Raw genomic sequence first — 21,291 nt, forward strand, 5'->3', positions numbered from 1 at the left:
TCTCTGTAAAAAAAAAAAAAAAACAGGAAAGAATTTAGATATTATCTGACACAGAGTTATCAAAAGGAAGAATAAATTTTTCATTAGGCAACTTCCACTCTTTATCAACAACAAAAAATTGTTTTTCACGTTGAAATTCTACAAAAATCCTAGTCTGGCCCTGGCCGGTTGGCTCAATGGTAGAGCGTCGGCCTGGCGTGCGGGGGACCCAGGTTCGATTTCCGGCCAGGGCACATAGGAGAAGCGCCCATTTGCTTCTCCACTCCCCACCCCCTCCTTCCTCTCTGTCTCTCTCTTCCCCTCCCGCAGCCGAGGCTCCATTGGAGTAAAGATGGCCCGGGCGCTGGGGATGGCTCCTTGGCCTCTGCCCCAGGCGCTAGAGTGGCTCTGGTCACGGCAGAGCAACGCCCTGGAGGGGCAGAGCATCCCAGTCGGCGCATGCGGGAGTCTGTCTAACTGTCTCTCCCCGTTTCCAGCTTCAGAAAGAAAGAAGAAGAAAAAAAAAATCCTAGTCTGTGCACAAACGACCTGAAAGATACTTTGTATTATAAGTGTTTAACAACAAACACCAATTCAAAGAATACAGAGACATAGTTTTTAAAAGGCTTTCTTATAATGAAGCATAATAAGGACAAAGGAGAAAATGACTTAGGAGCATAAGATCAAACCTTAAGACTACAGATAAACCCAGCCTTTCGCCCCTTCCTAGATCACTGTACTGACCTTCGGCAGCTATGGGCGCCTCTCCTTTCTCATCAGAGGCGGGGGCTGTTCCAGCATCAAGAATCATTTTAAATTTTACAGTTTCCTCTTCAGATTTCTTTTGAGGTTCTTTTTGTTTACTCTGATCCTTTTTACCCGTTTCTAACTCTTCTTTTTCTTTCAATTTCCGCAATTTTGCCTTTTCTTCGTCTCGCTTTTTTTTCTCTCGCTCCTTTTTTTCTGCCTTCTTTTGGGCCACTGTCTTAATTTTAAAGGAGGAGTCTTCATCTTCATTCCCACTCTCTACATTAGGACCCGGCTTATTTTTTTGATTTTTTTTCCGTCCTTTTCTAGACTGCAAAAATTCATCTGAGTCATCACCACTCTCCCCTGAAGAATTAACTCTGGAATGCTCCTTAATTCTCTTACTGTTATCCTCATCCTCTTCTGACCCATCCCACTTCTTATTTGATTTCTGAACTTTCCCTTTGGCTTTTTTAGAAAGTTTGTTAGAATCATCATCATCACTCCCAGAGTATATTTCCACTTTTGGTTTTCCAGTCTTTTTTGATTTTGAATCCTTATCTTCTAATTCTTCACTATCATTATCATCAAAACTTTGTTTTTTGCCTTTTTGTCCTTTCTTTTTTTTATCTTGTTTTGAGGTGGATTCTTCTTCATTATTTTCTGTTGGCTAAAAAATTTCCATTGTTAGAAATATTAAGTTACATTTGGTTAAAAATAAATGAGATTCCTCAGAGTCGCATAATATACAGTTCACAAAAATTAGGGGATATTTTATCACTTCATATTTGTTTTGAAATATCCCCTAATTTTTGTGAGCAGTATAAATGAGACTCCTAATAGTCACATAATTTATTAAGTACACACGAAAAAAATTCTCAAAATAATTTCAAACCAAGGCCCTTTTTATAAGACTATAATAAAGCACAGCCAAGTACCAGAAGCCAGCCTAGCCCTCAGCACATCTCACACTCATTGTGAGTGTCTGAACCCAGGCGCTCCAAAGCCAGCACTAAACACAGTGCACTTTTACTAGCTTCTTCAAACAGTACACAAAGCCTAAGGGAGAAATTAAAAGAAGAAGAAATACCCACCACTTTCCCATTACTCTGAAACTTCTCAAAATTCAAAGGATGAAAAAGAAACTATAAAAAACTGAAGATGGAGCTAGGAAATGTTATAGCTCCAAATATGCCAATTTTATGAACAGGCAACATCTCAAAAATACCTTTAAATTCCCAAATAAAGCATCTTTCTACATTTAAGTGGTTTTAAAATACATTATTGCTTTCTTAAGAATTGCCTTCCCCCATTGGCACAGAATTTATACAAAATTTTAACTAACCAACTAAACACATACATGCACACATGTACACACAACATGCTGCTCAAAAGCTTCCGAAAGCAGCTCCCTGAAATTGGCACTAGGAAGCATGGCTGGGTAACACCATCTTTCACCTTTACTGCAGCAGTTTCTCTATCAGCTTTGATGCCTTGAGCCTCCCAAGACAATTCTTCCAGTTCTTTCAGGATATCATCTTCGCTAGGAAAGATTAAAATATAGTTGAGGCATTTAATTCGCTTAATAAGTGAATCTAGGACCAAAGCTAATAAGAAGCAAGTATTTGAAATATACTTACTCAAAGTCTTGCCTTTTTTTCTCCTTTTTCTTCTTCCCCTTGGACTTTTGAGGCTCCTGTTCCTTGGCAGCACCAGCTCCTTCTATTTCTGCAGCCAAGGCATCAAGATCAATGTCATCCTTGGCACTTTAATGGAAACAAAGATCCAAATGTTACTCAAGAGCAAAATAATCTAGCACATTCACTTACAGAGAAACCAATTTTAAAAATCATTTTAGGGCCCTGGCCGGTTGGCTCAGCGGTAGTGTCGGCCTAGCGTGCGGAGGACCCGGGTTCGATTCCCGGCCAGGGCACATAGGAGAAGCGCCCATTTGCTTCTCCACCCCTCCGCCGCGCTTTCCTCTCTGTCTCTCTCTTCCCCTCCCGCAGCCAAGGCTCCATTGGAGCAAAGATGGCCCGGGCGCTGGGGATGGCTCTGTGGCCTCTGCCTCAGGCACTAGAGTGGCTCTGGTCGCAATATGGCGACGCCCAGGATGGGCAGAGCATCGCCCCTGGTGGGCGTGCCAGGTGGATCCCGGTCGGGCGCATGCGGGAGTCTGTCTGACTGTCTCTCCCTGTTTCCAGCTTCAGAAAAATGAAAAAAAATAAAAAATAAAAAATAAAAATAAAAAAAAAATCATTTTAGTCTTTAGCATGCGTTAGCAACCCACTAAGAAAAATCATTTGACATCTTCTTTCATGACACTGTAGTTATATCTACATATCAGCCTCACTGCATCTGCTTTGATAAAGTTTTGAGTTACATCCAAATCAGAAAGAGCTACATCATGAAGGCCTCCCAGTAATCAAGAAATGGAAATGAATTTTTGTTGATACCAAAGTTTTTTTTGTGTGTGACTGGAATTAGTTATAAAAAAGAGAGATTTTAAAGGATAAAACAAGTCTTATTACTTGATTATCAATAGCACCACTTTAATATTTGGTCACCTATTCATTTTTACCTGGGATAATGGAAATTTTAGAGCTGGAAAGAGCTTTAGATATCATCTAGTCTATTATTCATTTCACCAATGGGAAAAATAAGGTGCACAAAGTTTTAATGCCTTGAGCAAAACAAACCACATATGAAACCACAAATCTAAATGAATAAGGTATGCTTCACTAAGTAAAACACATAAAACATCCAAAACCCAGAGCCTACCCCGTTCACAACATTTTATAGTCCTGGCTTTGTTTCTGATTCCATTCCACAATGTCCTCACTAACATCACTCGAAGTAAACCCAACTAAGTTCCAGTTAAAACCTACAGAAAACCAAGGTCAGTCTGAGATATACAGTGGAAAAGGTGGATAAACTCAAATAAATGACACAGTAAGAAGAGACCTTATATAGCATGGCCCTACTGGCAGATGCCTTATTATACAGAGGCTTCATTTCAGTATCTAAAGAGGATAACTTTTAACTATATGATAAATACAATTTTGAAATTATATTACAAGACATTGAGGATACAGATTTATCCTCAAAGAGCTTACTTAGTAGGAAATGGATAACAAATCAGTAAACCAAGCACTGCAAAATGCTAAGTGCCATAAAGAAATTTAATATTTAATATTTTTAGCTTGACCAGGCAGTCATAAAGTGAATAGAGCACTGGCCTGGGACACTGAGGACCCAGGTTCAAAATCCTGAGGCCACCAGCTTGAGCATGGGCTCACCAGCTTGAGTGCAAGGTCACCAGCTTGAACTTGGGGTCACAGACATGACTCCATGGTCATTGGCTTGAGCCCAGAGGTCACTGGCTCAAGACCCAAGGTTGCTGGCTTGAGCAAGGGGTTGCTGGCTTGAGCAAGGGGTCACTGGCTTGGCTGGAGTGCCTGCCCACCTAGTCAAGGCACATGCGCATAAGCAATCAATGAACAACTAAGGTGCCGCAACGAAGAACTGGTGTTTCTCATCTCTCTCCCATCCTGTCTGTCTGTCTCTCTCTCTCTCTCTAAAAAAAAGAAAGAAATTTAATACTTTTAAAAATTGTTGGCCAGAGTTTAAACATCATTTTTATCCTCTATTGTAAACAGTATATGTGAAGAGGATCACAGAAAACTGAACTGCTGCACTGGTGGTTACTTCCTAAAATACCAGATCCACAATGAAAAAGGTGCTTCCTAGCAGAGAATCCTGGAACCACGTACTGAAAGAGGAAAAGAAGTTAACCAAGCAATGGAGGTGCACATTATCAGACACAAAGAGTACAAAAACCTAAAGACAATGAAGTGCATGCTGCCTCAGGAGGACTTACAAAAGGGTATCTGAACCAACTGAGAAGTGTTCTGACCCCTACCACCAAGATCTAATTAACCAGAAACTGGGGTACGAGCTAAACAGTAAATTTTTAGCAATACTTCCAGGTGACTGTGGGGTCAGATATGAACAGTTATTATTTTTTTAATAAATGAAGAAACTGAAGCACGGAGGATTTGTCCAAGATCTTACAAGGTGGAGATGGGATCTGAACATAGAAAGTTTGATTCCAGAGTTAGAGTTCTTAACCCTGCTGACAATCAAATCTTCATCTTAGAAAGCTACCTATAGGGTGACTGGCAGGGCAGAATCCCAACTAGATAGGAAACAGGAAGACCAGTTAGGGCAGTGGTCCCCAACCTTTTTTGGGCCACAGACCGGTTTAATGTCAGAAAATATTTTCATGGACTGGCCTTTAGGGTGGGACAGATAAATGTATCACGTGACCGAGACAAGCGTCAAGAGTGAGTCTTAGACGGATGTAACAGAGGGAATCTGGTCATTTTTTAAAAATAAAACATCGTTCAGACTTAAATATAAATAAAACGAAAATAATGTAAGTTATTTATTCTTTCTCTGTGGACCGGTACCAAATGGCCTATGGACTGGTACCGGTCCGCAGCCTGAGGGTTGGGAACCACTGAGGGAACTTTCAGTTAACTGTGATGAGAAACAATGATCACCTAACTTGCAGCAGTAGCAGACAAGATAAAGATGTGAGTCAGATAAATATCGAGACGATTAACCAGCAACACTTAAGTGACCGACTGGATTAGGGCAGAGAAGAGGAAAGAATGTAGGACAATTCTCAGGTCTCACTAGGTAACAGAAACCTACGTCTGGCCTAGCATCAACCAGCAGTTATCTCCAAAAGCATCTCTGCCAATATTTCACACTACAGCAGCTTCTGAGAACAAGGCGAAACTGGAAGGTGGCTAATGATTGACGTTTAGTATCTCAACACTAAATTATTTCCAGCCCTCATTAACACTAAAATTCCTGTCATCAGAATAGCTTGTGAATGGCTGTACTTCCAGAGTATTCATTAACAAACATCTCTAGAATAACATGATGTCTGGGACTACATCCTATATGCTGCTGACTCTGAAAGCCTTCTTCTGGCTAGTAATACAAGACTAACAGTTTTTGAGAGCTCATCATTTAGCAGGCACTGTGTTCACCAACCACTAGAAATAGTATCTACCATATTTCCCCATGTATAAGACGTACCTTAATTTTATGTATTACATAAAATTATTGAACTCAAGTTTTACTCATCATAAAATTCATATGACTCCTCATCACTGTCAAAACTCCCATCCATTGGCTTGTCCTTATCTATGTCTGATGACAAATAATGTGTTCAACAATGATTGCAAAAACATGGGAAATGCAAGTAAAAAAAACTACAACTACTATAAGATGCACCCAGTTTTTAGACCTCAAATTTTTTGAAAAAAAGGTGTGTCTTATACATGGGGAAATGTGGTATTATGTTGTTTCTTCGTCAACAACTCTACGAAGTTAAGCTTAAAGATGATAAAGAATTTACAAAAGAATTTCACCCAGCTAGAAAGTAGATACTAGGAACTGAAGCCCAAATCTGACACCAGAATTATACTACCTTCCTAGAAAATGAGAAATTAACAAGTTTCTGAAAAGTTCTATTTGTTTGGAAATTTCAAACATAGATACAAAATATATCAGTGATATACAACATAACGACATTCCTAATTACAATGGTTTCAAAAGGGCTGCTTCGTTGCATACTGAACTTTCTGCCCCATACTCAGGAGGGTGTTCTAAAAAGTCAACCACATTACAACAAGACATAAAAGTGACAAACATATAACATCAGTGATTTTTTTTAAAATATTTTATTTATTGATTTTTAGAGAGAGGGGATAGAGAGAAAGAGAGAGAGAGAGAGAAGGGGGAGGAGCAGGAAGCATCAACTCCCATATGTGCCTTGACCAGGCAAGCCCAGGGTTTTGAACCGGCAACCTCAGTGTTCCAGGTCGACGCTTTATCCCACTGCGCCACCACAGGTCAGGCCATAACATCAGTGATTTAATCTGAAACTTTAGACCCATACCCAATCTATACTTTCAGCCCTACTTCTATGCTTACCCACAACAAACTATAGTTTTAAGATTTCAGCAAACTATACTCAAATCTAAAATCCAATCATACCGATGACAGCTTTAAAATGATGAAATCTGTACAAATATTTTTCTGTAGGCATGTCTTTCTGCAGACCACTTACGTTTTCTTTTATCAAAGCTTTAATATTCCTATTAATATTTCCCATTATAGCCCCTAATCCTTTATTCTAAACTTAGCAGAGACTTAGAGAAATAAAAGGCAATTTTCTATTGTAGTCAACTGTTTATAGGCCATGTATTCCATCAAGACTGAAAAATGGCCTGACCAGGTGATAGTGCAGTGGATAGAGCATCGAACTGGGACCCAGAGGACCCAGGTTTGAAACCTCGAGGTGTCCAGAGAGGCTTGAGCGCGAGCCCACCAGCTTAAGCACAGGGTTGCTGGCATAAGGGTAAGATCATAGAAATGACCCTATAGTTGCTGGCTTGAGCCCAAAGGTCTCAGCCTTGAAGCCCAAGGTCACTAACTTGAGCAAGGGGTTACTCGTTCTGCTGTAGCCCCTCACCCCCCACCAAGGAACATATGAGAAAGCAATCATTGAACAAATAAGGTGCTGCAACAAAGAATTGATGCTTCTCATCTTTCTCCCTTCCTGTCTGTCTATCCCTAGCTGTCCCTCTCTGACTGTCAAAAACAAAAACAAAAACAAAAAAGACTGAAAAATGTTCTAACTTAATGGCCTTTAAAAAAAGTAAAATTTGCCTGACCAGGTGGTGGCGCAGTGGATAGAGTGTTGGACTGGGATGAGGAGGGCCCAGGTTCAAAACCCCGAGGTTGCCAGCTTGAGCACGGGCTCATCTGGTTTGAGCGAAGCTCACCAGCTTAGACCCAAGGTCGCTGGCTCAAGCAAGGGGTTACTTGGTCTGCTGTAGCCCCATGGTCAAGGCACATATGAGAAAGAAATCAATGAACAACTAAGGTGTCGCAATGAAAAACTAATAATGATTGATGCTTCTCATCTCTCTCCATTCCTGTCTGTCTATCCCTCTGACTCTCTCTCTGTCTCTATAAAAAAAACAACAAAAAAAGTAAAATTTAAAAAAAAAAGTAAAGTTATTAAAAATACTGTATTGTATGTGCAGCTTTTTAGAAACAGCCAAACTATTTTCTAAAGTGGCTTTACCATTTACTATTCACATCATCAATGTATGGCGATATCCATTTCTCCCATATTCTGGACAGTATTTGTTATTATGGATACATTTCCTTTAAGGTATTCTAGTAGGTATGTGGTGATATATATATTATCAGTTTTCATTCGCATTTTTTTTTCTGAGAGGCAAGGAGAGAAAAAGACAGGACCATCGAGCTGCTCCTGTATGTGCCAACAAGGGAATTAAACTGGCACCTCTGCAATCCGTCAAAACGGTCCAACCAATTGAGCTAGCTATCTGGCCAGGATTAGTTTTTTATTGATTTTAAAGGAGACGGGGGGGTGGGGAGCATTTCGTTGTTCCACTTAGTTGTGCGTTTTTTGGTTGCTTTCCATGTGTCCCCTGACTGGGGATTGAACCCACAACCTTGTTTTGGGATGAGGCTCTTAACCTACTGACCTAACTGGTCAGGGCCTCATTTGCATTTTCTTAAAGGCCAATGAAGCTAAATTTTTCATGTACTTACCTGTCATTCACAAACACTATTCAGTGAAATGTCTCTTCAAATCTTTTGCCCATTTTCTAATTGGACTGGTCTTTTAAAGTTGAGTTTAGTGCCTGACCTGTGGTGGCGCAGTGGATAAAGCGTCGACCTGGAAATGCTGAGGTCGCCGGTTCGAAACCCTGGGCTTGCCTGGTCAAGGCACATATGGGAGTTGATGCTTCCAGCTCCTCCCCCTTCTCTCTCTCTGTCTCTCTTTCTCTCTCTCTCTTTTCTAAAAATGAATAAATAAATAAATAAATTTAAAAAAAAAAAGAAAAAGAAAAAAAAAAGTTGAGTTTAGAGAACTCTTTATATATTCTATATATGTGTTGTTGGTCAAATATGTGATTTACCTATATTTTCTTCCAGTCTGTAACTTGTCTTTACATCCACTAACAAGGTTTTTATCACAGCAAAAATTTTTAATTTTTTGTGAATGCCGTTTCATTAAATTTTTTATGGATCATGCTTTAGATGTCATGACTAAGAACGTTTTACCAATTATAGGTACTAAAATTTTTTACCTATGTTGTCTTCTAAAAGTTACATAACTTTAATGTTTTATATTTAAATCTATGATCCACTTTATTTTTTGTCTACGGGTATCCAACTTCTCCAGCAATAGTTTAGACCAGTGATTGGCAAATTCATTAGTCTACAGCAGTGGTAGTCAACCTGGTCCCTACCGCTCACTAGTGGGCGTTCCAGCTTTCATGGTGGGCGGTAGCGGAGCAACCAAAGTATAAATAAAAAGATTGATTTGCCCTGGCCGGTTGGCTCAGCGGTAGAGCGTCGGCCTAGCGTGCGGAGGACCCGGGTTCGATTCCCGGCCAGGGCACACAGGAGAAGCGCCCATTTGCTTCTCCACCCCTCCGCCGCACTTTCCTCTCTGTCTCTCTCTTCCCCTCCCGCAGCCAAGGCTCCATTGGAGCAGAGATGGCCCGGGCGCTGGGGATGGCTCTGTGGCCTCTGCCTCAGGCGCTAGAGTGGCTCTGGTTGCAATATGGCGACGCCCAGGATGGGCAGAGCATCGCCCCCTGGTGGGCAGAGCGTCGCCCCTGGTGGGCGTGCCGGGTGGATCCCAGTCGGGCGCATGCGGGAGTCTGTCTGACTGTCTCTCCCCGTTTCCAGCTTCAGAAAAAAATGAAAAAAAATGAAAAAATGAAAAGATTGATTTAACTATAGTAAGTTGTTTTATAAAGATTTATTCTGCCAAACTTAGCAAAAATCGACATAAAGTACTTGGTAAGTAATTATTATTATATGCTTTAACTTGCTGTAACTCTGCTTTATAAATTTTATAAAGTAAAGTTACTTCCCTACTTTATAAATGACCATTACTGTAGAACCGGTGGACGGTTAGAAATTTTACTACTGACAGATATAAAAGTGGGCAGTAGGTATAAAAAGTTTGACTACTCCTGGTCTACAGAGCCAAATATCAACAGTACAATGATTGAAATTTCTTTTGAGAGCCAAAATTTTTTAAACTATATAGGTAGGTACATTCCTTATCGAGGTAGTGCCTGCACATGGTATTTTGTGGAAGAGCCACACTCAAGGGGCCAAAGAGCCACATGTGGCTCACGAGCCACAGTTTGCCGACCAGGGGTTTAGACTATTCATCCTATAATGAATTGCTTTTGTACCTTTGTCAAATACTATAGGACTATTTTTGTGTTCTCTACTCCACGCTACTTACCTGTGTGTCTTTCCCTCTGGCACTAACATACTGTCATAGCTAATACAGCTAGCTATATATATATTAAGCCTTGAAATCACCTTTTTAGTCCTTATCAGAATTGTTTCATCTAATTCTAAATTCCTCTCCCTTTTCAATAATTTAGAAATAATGCTGTATACATATACCAAAAAAAAACTTGCTGAAATTTTAATAGAACTGGTATTCTTTGCCTTAAACTCATTTCCCACCCTGAAATTAGCTTGTAAGTTATTTCATTAAAAACTGTGTGGGGAAAATGGGGGAAAGTTCCCTGGGTGGGGTATGGGGGGAATGTGTTAACTGTATATAAATTTGAAGAGAACTGGTATCATTTTTTTTTTTTTTTAAGGAAGAGAGACAGACAGAAAGAGAGAATGAGAAGCATCAACTTGTAGCTGCATCACTTTAGTAGTTCACTGATTATCGCACATGCCTTGACAGGAAGGGGGGTTGCTCAAGCCAAGCCAATGACCCCTAGGTCAAGCCAGCGACCTTCAAGCACAAGACAGCGACCACGGGATCATTCTGATGATTCCATGCTGAAGCTTGTGATCCCACACTCAAGCCAGAGGAGCCCATGCTCAAGCTGACGATCTCAGGGTTTCAAACCTGGGACCCACCCCAGGTTGATGCTCTATCCACTGTGCCACCACCAGTCAGGCAAAGAATTGATATCTTTATTTGAGTCATCCAATCCATAAACACCATGTTTCTCCATTTATTTAGGTATTTGCTTTCTTCCATCACTGTTTTGTAATTTTCATAAAACTAATATTTAATTTTTTAATTGGAAGTAGTATTTTTAACTTCAGTTTATACATGTTCATTGCTAATATACAGAAATGCAACTGGGTATTTTTAGGTTGATCTGGTCTATTACAACCTTGCTGAACTCACTAGTTCTAATAGATTCATAATAAATTCTTTGAGAGTTTTCTAGATACATCCTGTCATTTTCACATAGAAAGTTTTATTTGTTCCTTTCTGATTTGTGTATCTTTTAATATCCTTTATTTCGTTATTGCATTGGCTAGAACTTTTGAGTGCTATGCTGAAGAGCAGTGTTAAAAGAGGACATCCTTGCCCTGTTCTTAATATCAGGAGAAAGCATTTTTATCACTTCTATATATTAGCTTTAGATGTTCTGGTATACATTCTTTGTCAAGTTGAAGAAGTTTCCCTCTCTTCTGAGTTCTTTTTTTTAAATCATGAATTAGTGATGAATTTTGTCAAACGTATTTTTCATCAATTGGGATAATGTAATTTTTCCTCTTTAACCTCTATTATGATGGATTATATTAATTTCTGAATATTGAACCAGTTCTTTTATTTAATGCTTTTAAAAAGAGAGGGAAGGAGGAAGAAGGAGTGAGAAAAAGAAAGAAAAAGAAACATCAATTTGTCGTTCCACTTATTTATGCATTCATTGGTTGATTCTTTTATGTGCCCTGACTGGGACTTGAGGGCTTGAACCCACAAACTTGGTGTATTGGAAGGATGCTCTAGTCTAATCAACTAAGTGACCCAGCCAGGGTCTTGAACCAGTCCTACACCCACTGAATTCACTCCACTTTTTATATAATGCTAAAGATGTATTAGTACTCAAGTCCACTTGCTAATATTTTACTAGCAACTTTTGCTATCTACAGTCATGAAGATAATCTGTTGTTTTCTTTTTTGTGTACTATCTTTGATTGACTTTGGTATCAGGGAAATATTCATAAAAAGATTAGGAAGGGTTTCCTATTTTCTAGAAATGATTATAAAGAATTGGTATTAATTCTTTAAATATTTGGTAGAAATCTCCAGTAAAACCAACGGAGTCTAAAATTATATTCCAGGACATTTAAAATTATAAATTCAATTTCCTTAATACCTGTAAGCCTATTCAAATTGTCTATTTCATCTTGGTAAGATCTGAGTTTGTACTTTGAGAAATTAGTCCATTTCATCTAAGTTAGCAAATTTAGGTGTACAGAGTTGTTCATAGCATCGCTTTACTCTTTGATATGCATCTATAATGATCTCCCCTACTACACCCTTGAAAAAGCTATACCTGATAAACTGAGTCATTAATAACCTTCCAAAAAAATTAAACACTTAGGCCCAGATAATTTTACTGTTGAATTATAGCAGAAATTTAAGAAAGAAATGATACCAATTCTCCATAATCTTCTAAATAGAAGCAGTCTTCCTAACTTATACTATGAAACCAGCATTACCCCATTACCAAAATCAGAATTAGAAAAGAAAGCTACAAATATCTCTCATGAACAAACACAGAAATAAAAATCCTCAACAAAACATTAGGCAACTGAGCCCAACAATGTCTAAAATTAATACCATGACCAAATGGGATTTATTCCAGATGTGCAACGTTTGAATATAGGAAATACTGTGCACTACATGCCAACAAATTAGATAACTTAGATGAAATAGATAAATTCCTAACAAGACCAACTGCTACAACTAATTCAAGAAGATACAGAAAATCTGAATATACCTAGAACTGAAATGATTGAGTTGTTAATGTAAAAACTTCCACTATGAAAAGCCAACTGCCAGATGGCTTCACAGGAGAATTCCAGGAAACATTCAAAGAATTAACATCCTTGGATCTTGAGGTATCATGCTAAGTAAAATAAGTCAGACAGAAAAGGACAAGAACCTATCATAACACTCGTATGTGGAACATAAAACAAAAAGCAACAAACTCATAGATGCAAACAACAGAATGATGGTTACCAGAGGGCAAAGGGCAAGAGGACAATGAAGAGGGTGGAGGGGGTTAAACATGTTGACAGACAGAGACTAGACTTTAGGTAGAGAGCACACAATGGATTACACAAATTACATATTATAAAGTTGTACATCTGAAATTTATACGATGTTACTAAACAATGTTACCCTAATAAATTTAATTATTAAAATTATTTTAAAAAAGAATGAACATCCTTCACAAACTCTTCCAAAGAGAGACAAACAGGCCAATGTTGTCCAGATAACAAAACTAGGCAAACACATCACAAGACAAGTACAGATGAATATTTGTATGTACATGCAAATATTCCCAACAGAACACATATCAAACCAAATCCAGCAACATATAAAAAAGATTGTATCTATGACCAAGAGGAATTTATTACAGGAATGCAAGGTTGAGTTCAACATATGAAAAAGAAATGTTATCAACTGGTTATAGAAAACAACTCATATGATCATATCAACTGATACAGAAAATACATTTTACAAACTGCAACACCTATTCATTTTTTATATCTCACTCAACAAACGAGAAATAAAGATCAAGATCTAAACAAACAAATGCGTGCCAAGCTCATGAATTGGAGGACTTAATATTGTTAAGATGGCATTCCTTCCACCTTGATATACAGAATCAATGCAGTCCCAACCAAAACCACAGCAACATTTTGTAGCTATCAATAAACTGATTCTACAGTTTACATGGAAAAGCAAAAGACTTGAAATAGTCAACACAATATGAGTAACAAAATTAAAGAACTCATTACTCTATTTCAAGACTTACTATAAAGCTAATATCAAGACAGTGGAGTATTAGTTAAAGAATAGAGAACAGACAGGTCAAAAACAAACCCAAGGCCCTGGCCGGTTGGCTCAGTGGTAGAGCGTCAGCCTGGTCTGTAGAAGTCCCAGGTTTGATTCCTGGTCAGGCACACAGGAGAAGCGCCCATCTGCTTCTCCACTCTCCCTCCTCTCCTTTCTCGTTATCTCTCTTCTCCTGCAGCCAAGGTTCCATTGGAGCAAAGTTGGCCCGGGCGCTGAGGACAGCTCCATGGCCTCTGCCTCAGGCACTAGAATGGCTCCAGTTGCAATGGAGCAATGCTCAAGATGGGCAGAGCATCGCCCCCTAGTGGGCATGCCGGGTAGATTCCAGTCGGGTGCATGCAGGAGTCTGTCTCTCTGCCTCCCTGCTTCTCACTTTTGAAAAATACAAAATAATAATAATAATAATAAAAGAAAAAGATAAAATCAAGGCAACTAACAATAACTAACAATAACAATTCCTGGTGAGAATGCAAAATGTCAGATTTTAGGCTTGGAGCAGGACTTATACTAGATAAATGCGGAGCATCTTATAATGCCAGAAAGTAAGGAAGTAATTAACCCCACCTCGCCTCCACACATATTGACAAGTGTATAACAAAAAGAACGTGGGAGCCATCTAAAAGAGCTCTCAATAGTCAGAGCAAATTAATCTGTTCATTAATTAGAGCAAGAAATTGACATATTAAATTGTAAACCAAAGTATAAATTCCCAAGTCCATTTTAATATAAATGATCAAATAACTAAATGGCAATGAGACAAATATCCCACGCAGAAGTACTCTTAATAAATTTTACAAACTCTCCACCCTCAAGGAGGCAGGTCATAATTTCCCAATTCTAGACTATGCACAGTGATTTCCTTCCAAAAAGTACAGTATGGAAAAAGGAAAAAAAGAGTAACTTTATAGTGTAGAAGCAGGACAAATAGTACCTCAGGTAGCCAAAATCAATCAATCAATGATATAAATTGGAGAAATTATCACAGACATGAAGAGTCAAGAAGAGAACGCTACTAAATGTGACAAATAGGACAGTAGGTAAAAACTAAGGCAATCTATATAATGTATGCGATCAAGTTAATAATATCAATATTGCTTAGCTGTAATAAATGTACTATACTAATATAAGATATTAATAAGAAAAACTGGGTATAAGATACATGAAGACACTATACTTAATTAACAATATTTCTGGTATTCAAAACGTATAAAAATTAATTTTAAAAACCTGAGGGAAGTCTGACCAGGTGGTGGCACAGTGGATAGAGTGTCCAACTGGAATACAGAGGACACAGGTTTGAAACCCCAAGGTGGTCAGCTTGAGCTCAAGGCTGCTGGCTTGAGCAAGGGGTCACTCGCTCTGCTGTAGCCACCCAGTCAAGGCACATATGTATGAAAAGGCATTCAATGAACAACTAAGGTGCCGCAAAGAAGAACTGATACTTCTCATCTCTCTCTCTTCGTGTCTGTCCCTAGCTGCCCCTCTCTCTGACTCTCTCTCTTGGTCAAAAAAAACAAAAAAAATCCTGAGCATATAAAAATCCAACACATCATTTATAACCACTCCAAAGAAATTAAAATATTTTAGTATATCTAACAAAACATATGTAAGACTTTTATGCTGAAAATTACAAAATGCTGATGAAATAAATCCAAAACAACCTAAATAAAAGGGAGAGATATACCATGTTCATGAACTAGAGGATTGTTTTTTTGTTTGTTTTTCTTAAGTGAGCAGGGAACAGATAGACAGACTCTGCAGGAGCCCAAACCAGGATCCAGCCAGCAACCGCCATCTGGAGCCTATGCTCAAATCAACCAAGCTATCCTCAGCGCCTGAGGCCAATGCTCAGACAAACTGAGCCACTGGCTGCAAAAGGGGAGGAAAGGCACAAGGGAAGAGGGAAGGGAAGAGAAGCAGATGGTCATCTCTCATGTGTGCTCTGATCAGGGATCAAACCCAGGACGTCCACATGCCAGGACAACATGCCATCCACTGAGCCAACTAGCCAGGGCCTAGAAAATTCAACATAGTAAAAACATCAATTCCCCCTAAAATAACATTCAAGTTTATGGCAATGCCTATCAAAATCCCAGCAAGATTTTCGTGACATAGCCAATAGAGACAAGACGATTCTAAAATTTATACGGAAAGCCAAAAGAACTAGAATAGCTAAGACAATTAAAAAGAAAAAGAATAAAACAGGAGAAATCACTTTACTAGATTACAAAACTAAATACATAACTCCAATAACCAAAACTATACGGTACTGGCTGAGGGACAGATGCAAATATCAATAGAACAGAAGAGAGAACCCTAAAATAGCTCCCATAGGAGTATGACAACTGATTTTTGACAAAGGTGCAGAAGAAGTCAAGAAGTTAAGGCAGCCTTTCAACAAATGATACTGAGGCCCTGGCCGGTTGGCTCAGTAGTAGAGCATCAGCCTGGCGTGCAGGAGTCTCGGGTTCAATTCCCGGCCAGGGCACATAGGAGAAGTACCCATTTGCTTCTCCCCCCCTCCCCCCCTCTCCTTCTTCTCTGTCTCTCTCTTCCCCTCCCGTAGCCAAGGTTCCATTGGAGCAAAGTTGGCCTAGGCACTGAGGATGGCTCCTTAGCCTCTGCCTCAGGCGCTACAATGGCTCTGGTTGCAGCAGAGCAACGCCCCAGATGGGCAGAGCATTGCCCCCTGGTGGGCATGCTAGGTGGATCCCAGTCAGGCGCATGCGGGAGTCTGACTGCCTCCCAGTTTCCGACTTTGGAAAAATACAAAAAAAACAACAACAACAAAAAAAAAAATGATGCTAAAGTAGATGGACACTCTTATATACAAAAAATTTATTTCAACCTCACTTCTTATACAAAAATGAACTGAAGATACATGACAGACCTAAATGAAAAACATAAAATATAAGTATAAATCTTTAAAAAAAAAAAAAATAAAGAAAATCTTAGGGATCTAGCACTAAGTAAAGAGTTTTTAAGACTTGAAATTAGAAGTACAACTGAAAAAACTGGACCTCATCAAACTTAAACTTTTCTGTGGAAAGACCATATGAAGGGGATGAAAAAAACAAGTGACAGGTAGAAAATATTTGCAAATCACATATCCAAAAACAGTACTATTATGTAGAATAAAGCTCTCTCAAAACTCAACAGAAAAAAATCCAAACAATTCTTAGAAAATGGACAAAAGGCATGAAAAGACATTGCACTGAAGAGCATTTACATATAGCAAATAAAGGATGTTTCACATAATTAACCATTTGGGAAATGCAACTTAAAATCACAATGGGGTATCACTACACACCAACCAGAACACCTCCTCCCCGAAAACAGTGATAATAACCAAAGTTGGTAAGGATGTAGAGAATCTGGATCCCTCATGAATTGCTGGTCTAGAAAATAGTCTTTATCATTTTCTTGTAAAAGTAACACATACTTACCATTTGCCCCAGCAATCACATTCTTGTGCATTTATCTCTGAATAATGAAAATGTTATCTCACATAAACTTGTAGACATGTTTGTAGTGGACTCAATTGTAACAGCCATATACTGGAAACAACCCACATGGTCTTTAATGGGTCAACAGTTAATTAAACAGAGGTTTATCCCATTCCATGTACTACTTTTCAGCAATAAAATGGAATGAATTATTGATAAATACAATAACTTGGGTGGATCTCAAGAGAATTAGACTGGGTGGAAAGAAGTCAATCCCCAAAGGTTACATAAAGAAAAAAAATTGAGAAACCTAGACCAGATTCATGGGTACCAGGGGTAAAGGACAAGCAGGGGAGGAAAGATGCACAGGAAGAAGAGTGGTTATAAATGGGCGACATGAGGAATCCTTGCAGTGACGTTCTGTATTTTGCTACAGTAGTGAATATACAAATCTACATGTAGCTACTGTGTAGCACTAAGCACAAACACACCCATGCATACACCAGTACAGTGAAACCGGGAATTGTGTAAGATCAGTGAACTGTATTATTATCGATATTCATGTTATGATAGTGCATAGTTTTGCAAGATGTTACCACTGGGGGAAACTGAGTAATGTATAGGCATCGCTCTGTACTATATACTGCTCACAAAAATTAGAGGATATTTCAAAATGAATATGAAGTGATAAAAAAAGAAGCATTTGATTTTTTTTATTAAACAGAACATCAGAAAAGTAAACACAAGTCAAAGAAAGTTGTTTGATTATGCAAATGAGATACAAAACCAACTTTTATTTCATTGGTGGAAATGCACTATACAAAAGGCTGAAGGTACTGGAGTATCTGCACGCTCCCTGATCCCCTAATTTTTGTGAGCAGTGTATTTCCTACAACTGCATGTTAACCTACTATATTCTTAAGTTTAATTTTAAACTGCTAAACACTGTTAAAATGATAAAGCAAGCCTCAGGGTAAGAAAAAAAACTGCAATACATATACAGGTATCTGATAAATGATCTGTCAATAACATATAGTGAACTCTAACAATCTGATATGAAAAAATTTTTTAAATGGCACATCTGAACAGGCACTTAACCAAATGAGAAAAAAGCATGGCAAATTAACAGATGACAAATTCCTTAAAGAAACAGGGTTTGGTGTCTCTTCAAGCTGAGGAACCACCCCACCTTGGTGGTTCCTCCAGGAGTCAGGGCCCCACCATCTCTCTTGGTGGTTTCTCCAGAAGTTGAAGGGCCCAGTCATCCCTCCTGCTCCGGTAGCAGCACCTCTTTAGCTTCCTGCTGTTCCCTGTCAAGGCTGCCATGACCACGTTCAAGTGCACTAGCACCTACCCAGATGGGTTGGAGGGACCATCACTACATGTACACCGAGCTCCTGGCCATCTCACAGCACTCTAAACAGAACCCACCAAGCCCATGATCACCTGGATCCTGCAGATGTATGACCAGGGCCACTCGAACCTGGCACTGAATTCCCAGGAGCTGGTGCTGCTGGGTGACCTGACCAGCAATACCATCTTGAAGGCCTGCAAGGGCCTGTGGGGCGGCTGCAAGACGCTGCTCTACTAGCACTAGGGTTGGGAGTCCTTCCTGCACGTCAAGGGTACCAAGCTGTCCTTCCAGCCCTGGACCACCATGGAGGAGGACATCCAGCTGGTGGGAAGCTGGGCGTGCTGGACTAGATCTACTGTGAGCCTGCCTCCCCACCCCTGCATCCAAGCAGGTGCCTTCACAAGGATGTGCTCTTCACACAGGGACTGCAGTGGTGCCTGCTGATGGCCACACCCTTTGAGCTGTGGCTTTCTGGTCAGCCTGCTGGTCAAAGGCATGATGGTGATGAACGTTGTGATGGAGATCCAGACCGTTACAGATATTGGCCTGCTCTGGAGCCAAAGTCAGCTGGGTCATGCCAAGTTCATGCTGGGGCCAAACCCAATGCACAGGACCTCCTAAGCTACGGTATGCCCTAGGATAGGTCAGACAAGCAGTCCACCAAGGTCTTCCTGGAGTTGTATATCAAAAAGGCCAAGCATGGTGGTGAAGTGTATAAAGCATCAACCTGGAATGCTGAGGCTGCTAGTTTGAAATCCCAGGGTTGCCCAGTCAAGGCACATATGAAAAGCAACTACTACAAGTTTACGCTACCCACCTCTCCCCCCACTTTCTCTCTCTCTCTCCCCCTCTCTAAAAGTCAATAAATAAAATGGTTCTCTTTAGATTTTATTTATTGATTTTTGGAGAGAGGAGCTAAAAATAGCTCGGTTGCTGAGCAATGGAGCTGTTGCCCCAGATGGGCAGGGCACTGCCCTATATGGGGCTTGCTGGGTGGATCTGGGTCGGGTACATGCAGGAGTCTGTCTCTCTGCCTCCCTACCTTTGACTGGACAGATGGATGGACGGGAGGGAGGGAGAGAGGGAGGGAGGAAGGGGAGAAGAGAGAAAGGGAAAGAAGGAAGGAGGGGGAGGGAGGAGAAGAAGGAGGGGAGCAAGAGGAGGGAGGGAAAGGAGAAAGAGAAAGGAAGGAAGGAATTTGCCTGACTGGTAGTGGGCAGGGGATAGCTGAACCAGTACGCTGGGGTCACCAGCTCTGACGCAGGCTCGTCAGCGCGGGGTCACTGTCTTGAGCTGGGGAATCGTCCATACAATCCCAAAGCTTGCCAGCTTGAGCACAAATGTTGCTGGCTTGAACAAGGGGACACTGGCTCAGACCAGGTCAAGGCATGTACAAGAAGTAATCAATGTACAACAACTAAAGTGAAAACAACTACAAGTTGATGCTTCTCACCTTCTCTCCCTTCCAAGAAGTCTCATTCTCCCTTTCTCAAAAAAAAAATTTTTTTTTTTTTTACAGAGGCAGAGATAGACAGGGACAGACAGAAAGGAATGGAGAGAGATGAGAAGCATCAATCATCAGTTTCTCGTTGCGCATTGCGACTTCTTAGTTGTTCATTGATTGCTTTCTCATATGTGCCTTGACCGTGGGCCTTCAGCAGAACGAGTAACCCCTTGCTGGAGCCAGCGACCTTGAGTCCAAGCCAGTGAGCTTTTTGCTCAAACCAGATGAGCCCGCGCTCAAGCTGGCAGAGCTTGGGGTCTCAAACCTGGATCCTTCCGCATCCCAGTCCGACGCTCTATCTACTGCGCCACCGCCTGGTCAGGCTCAAAAAAAATTTTTTTTAATTCAAAAGAGATTTAAAAAACACAGTAACTTTAGGAGGCAAATTAGGAATCTCAAGGGTGGTACTTCCATACTTAACCTAAACTCTTACTGCCTCTGTATATCTGTGCATGTGCTTATTCACTACATTAAAATGTAAGATCTGCCCTGGCAGGTTAGCTCAGTGGTAGAGCATCAGCCCAGCATGTGGATGTCCCACATTCGATTCCCCAACAGGGCACGCAGGAGAAGCACCCATCTGTTTCTACACCCCTCCCCTTCTCACCTCTCTTTCTCTCTCTCTCTCTCTCCCCCTCCTGCAGCCATGGCTAGATTGGAGTGAGTTGACCCTGGGCACTGAGGATGGCTCTATGGCCTCTGCCTCAGGCGCTGAGAAGAGCTTGGTTGCTGAGCAACAGAGCTACGCCCCAGATTGGCAGAGCATCACCCCCTAGTAGGCTTGCAGGGTGGATCCTGGCCAAGTGCATGTGGGAGTCTGTCTCTGCCTCCCCTAACACTGAATAAAAAAATTTTTTTTAAAAAGGTAGTCGTCATCTTTTTGCTGGAAGAGCTTGCCTTCAATTTTTTAATAAACAAAACAGCCCAGGCAGTATCTGGGAAGTACAATAAGAGGAGTTATGCCTGTACTATTTAAATATACAAAAGGTCAAAGCAAACTAAAAAGGCAGTGAAACTTCCCTCCCCCAATACAAAGTATCTTATGTAGGAGGCCAACCTAAAAAGGCCCAGAGGTTCTGGTCAAATGGGACCAGCCTAGGATTTGTTACATACAATTTAAACAGCACTCAAGCAAAGAGTCCATGAAGCATTAAAATAAATAGTGTGTCCGTAAAGTCATGATGCACTTTTGACCAGTCACAGGAAAGCAACAAAAGACGATAGAAATGTGAAATCTGCACCAAATAAAAGGAAAATTCTCCCA

The 21,291-nt window shown here is 40.3% G+C and overlaps 1 protein-coding gene across 2 annotated transcripts in view; it reads right to left on the reverse strand.

The window, feature by feature from the left end:
- The window catches only part of EIF5B (eukaryotic translation initiation factor 5B), a 72,387-nt gene that overhangs the window by 48,304 nt on the left and 2,792 nt on the right, over positions 1-21,291 (reverse strand). For both annotated transcript variants that reach the window (XM_066267856.1, XM_066267855.1), the window contains exons 2-4: positions 2,367-2,492; positions 2,185-2,269; positions 724-1,396 (exon numbers count right to left, since the gene is read on the reverse strand). In XM_066267856.1, coding sequence (XP_066123953.1) covers positions 724-1,396; positions 2,185-2,269; positions 2,367-2,492 — 884 coding nt within the window. The remainder of the gene's footprint in view (positions 1-723; positions 1,397-2,184; positions 2,270-2,366; positions 2,493-21,291) is intronic.

This window comes from Saccopteryx bilineata, chromosome 3 (genome assembly GCF_036850765.1).
Source record: "Saccopteryx bilineata isolate mSacBil1 chromosome 3, mSacBil1_pri_phased_curated, whole genome shotgun sequence".
Classification (NCBI taxonomy): Eukaryota; Metazoa; Chordata; class Mammalia; order Chiroptera; family Emballonuridae; genus Saccopteryx; species Saccopteryx bilineata.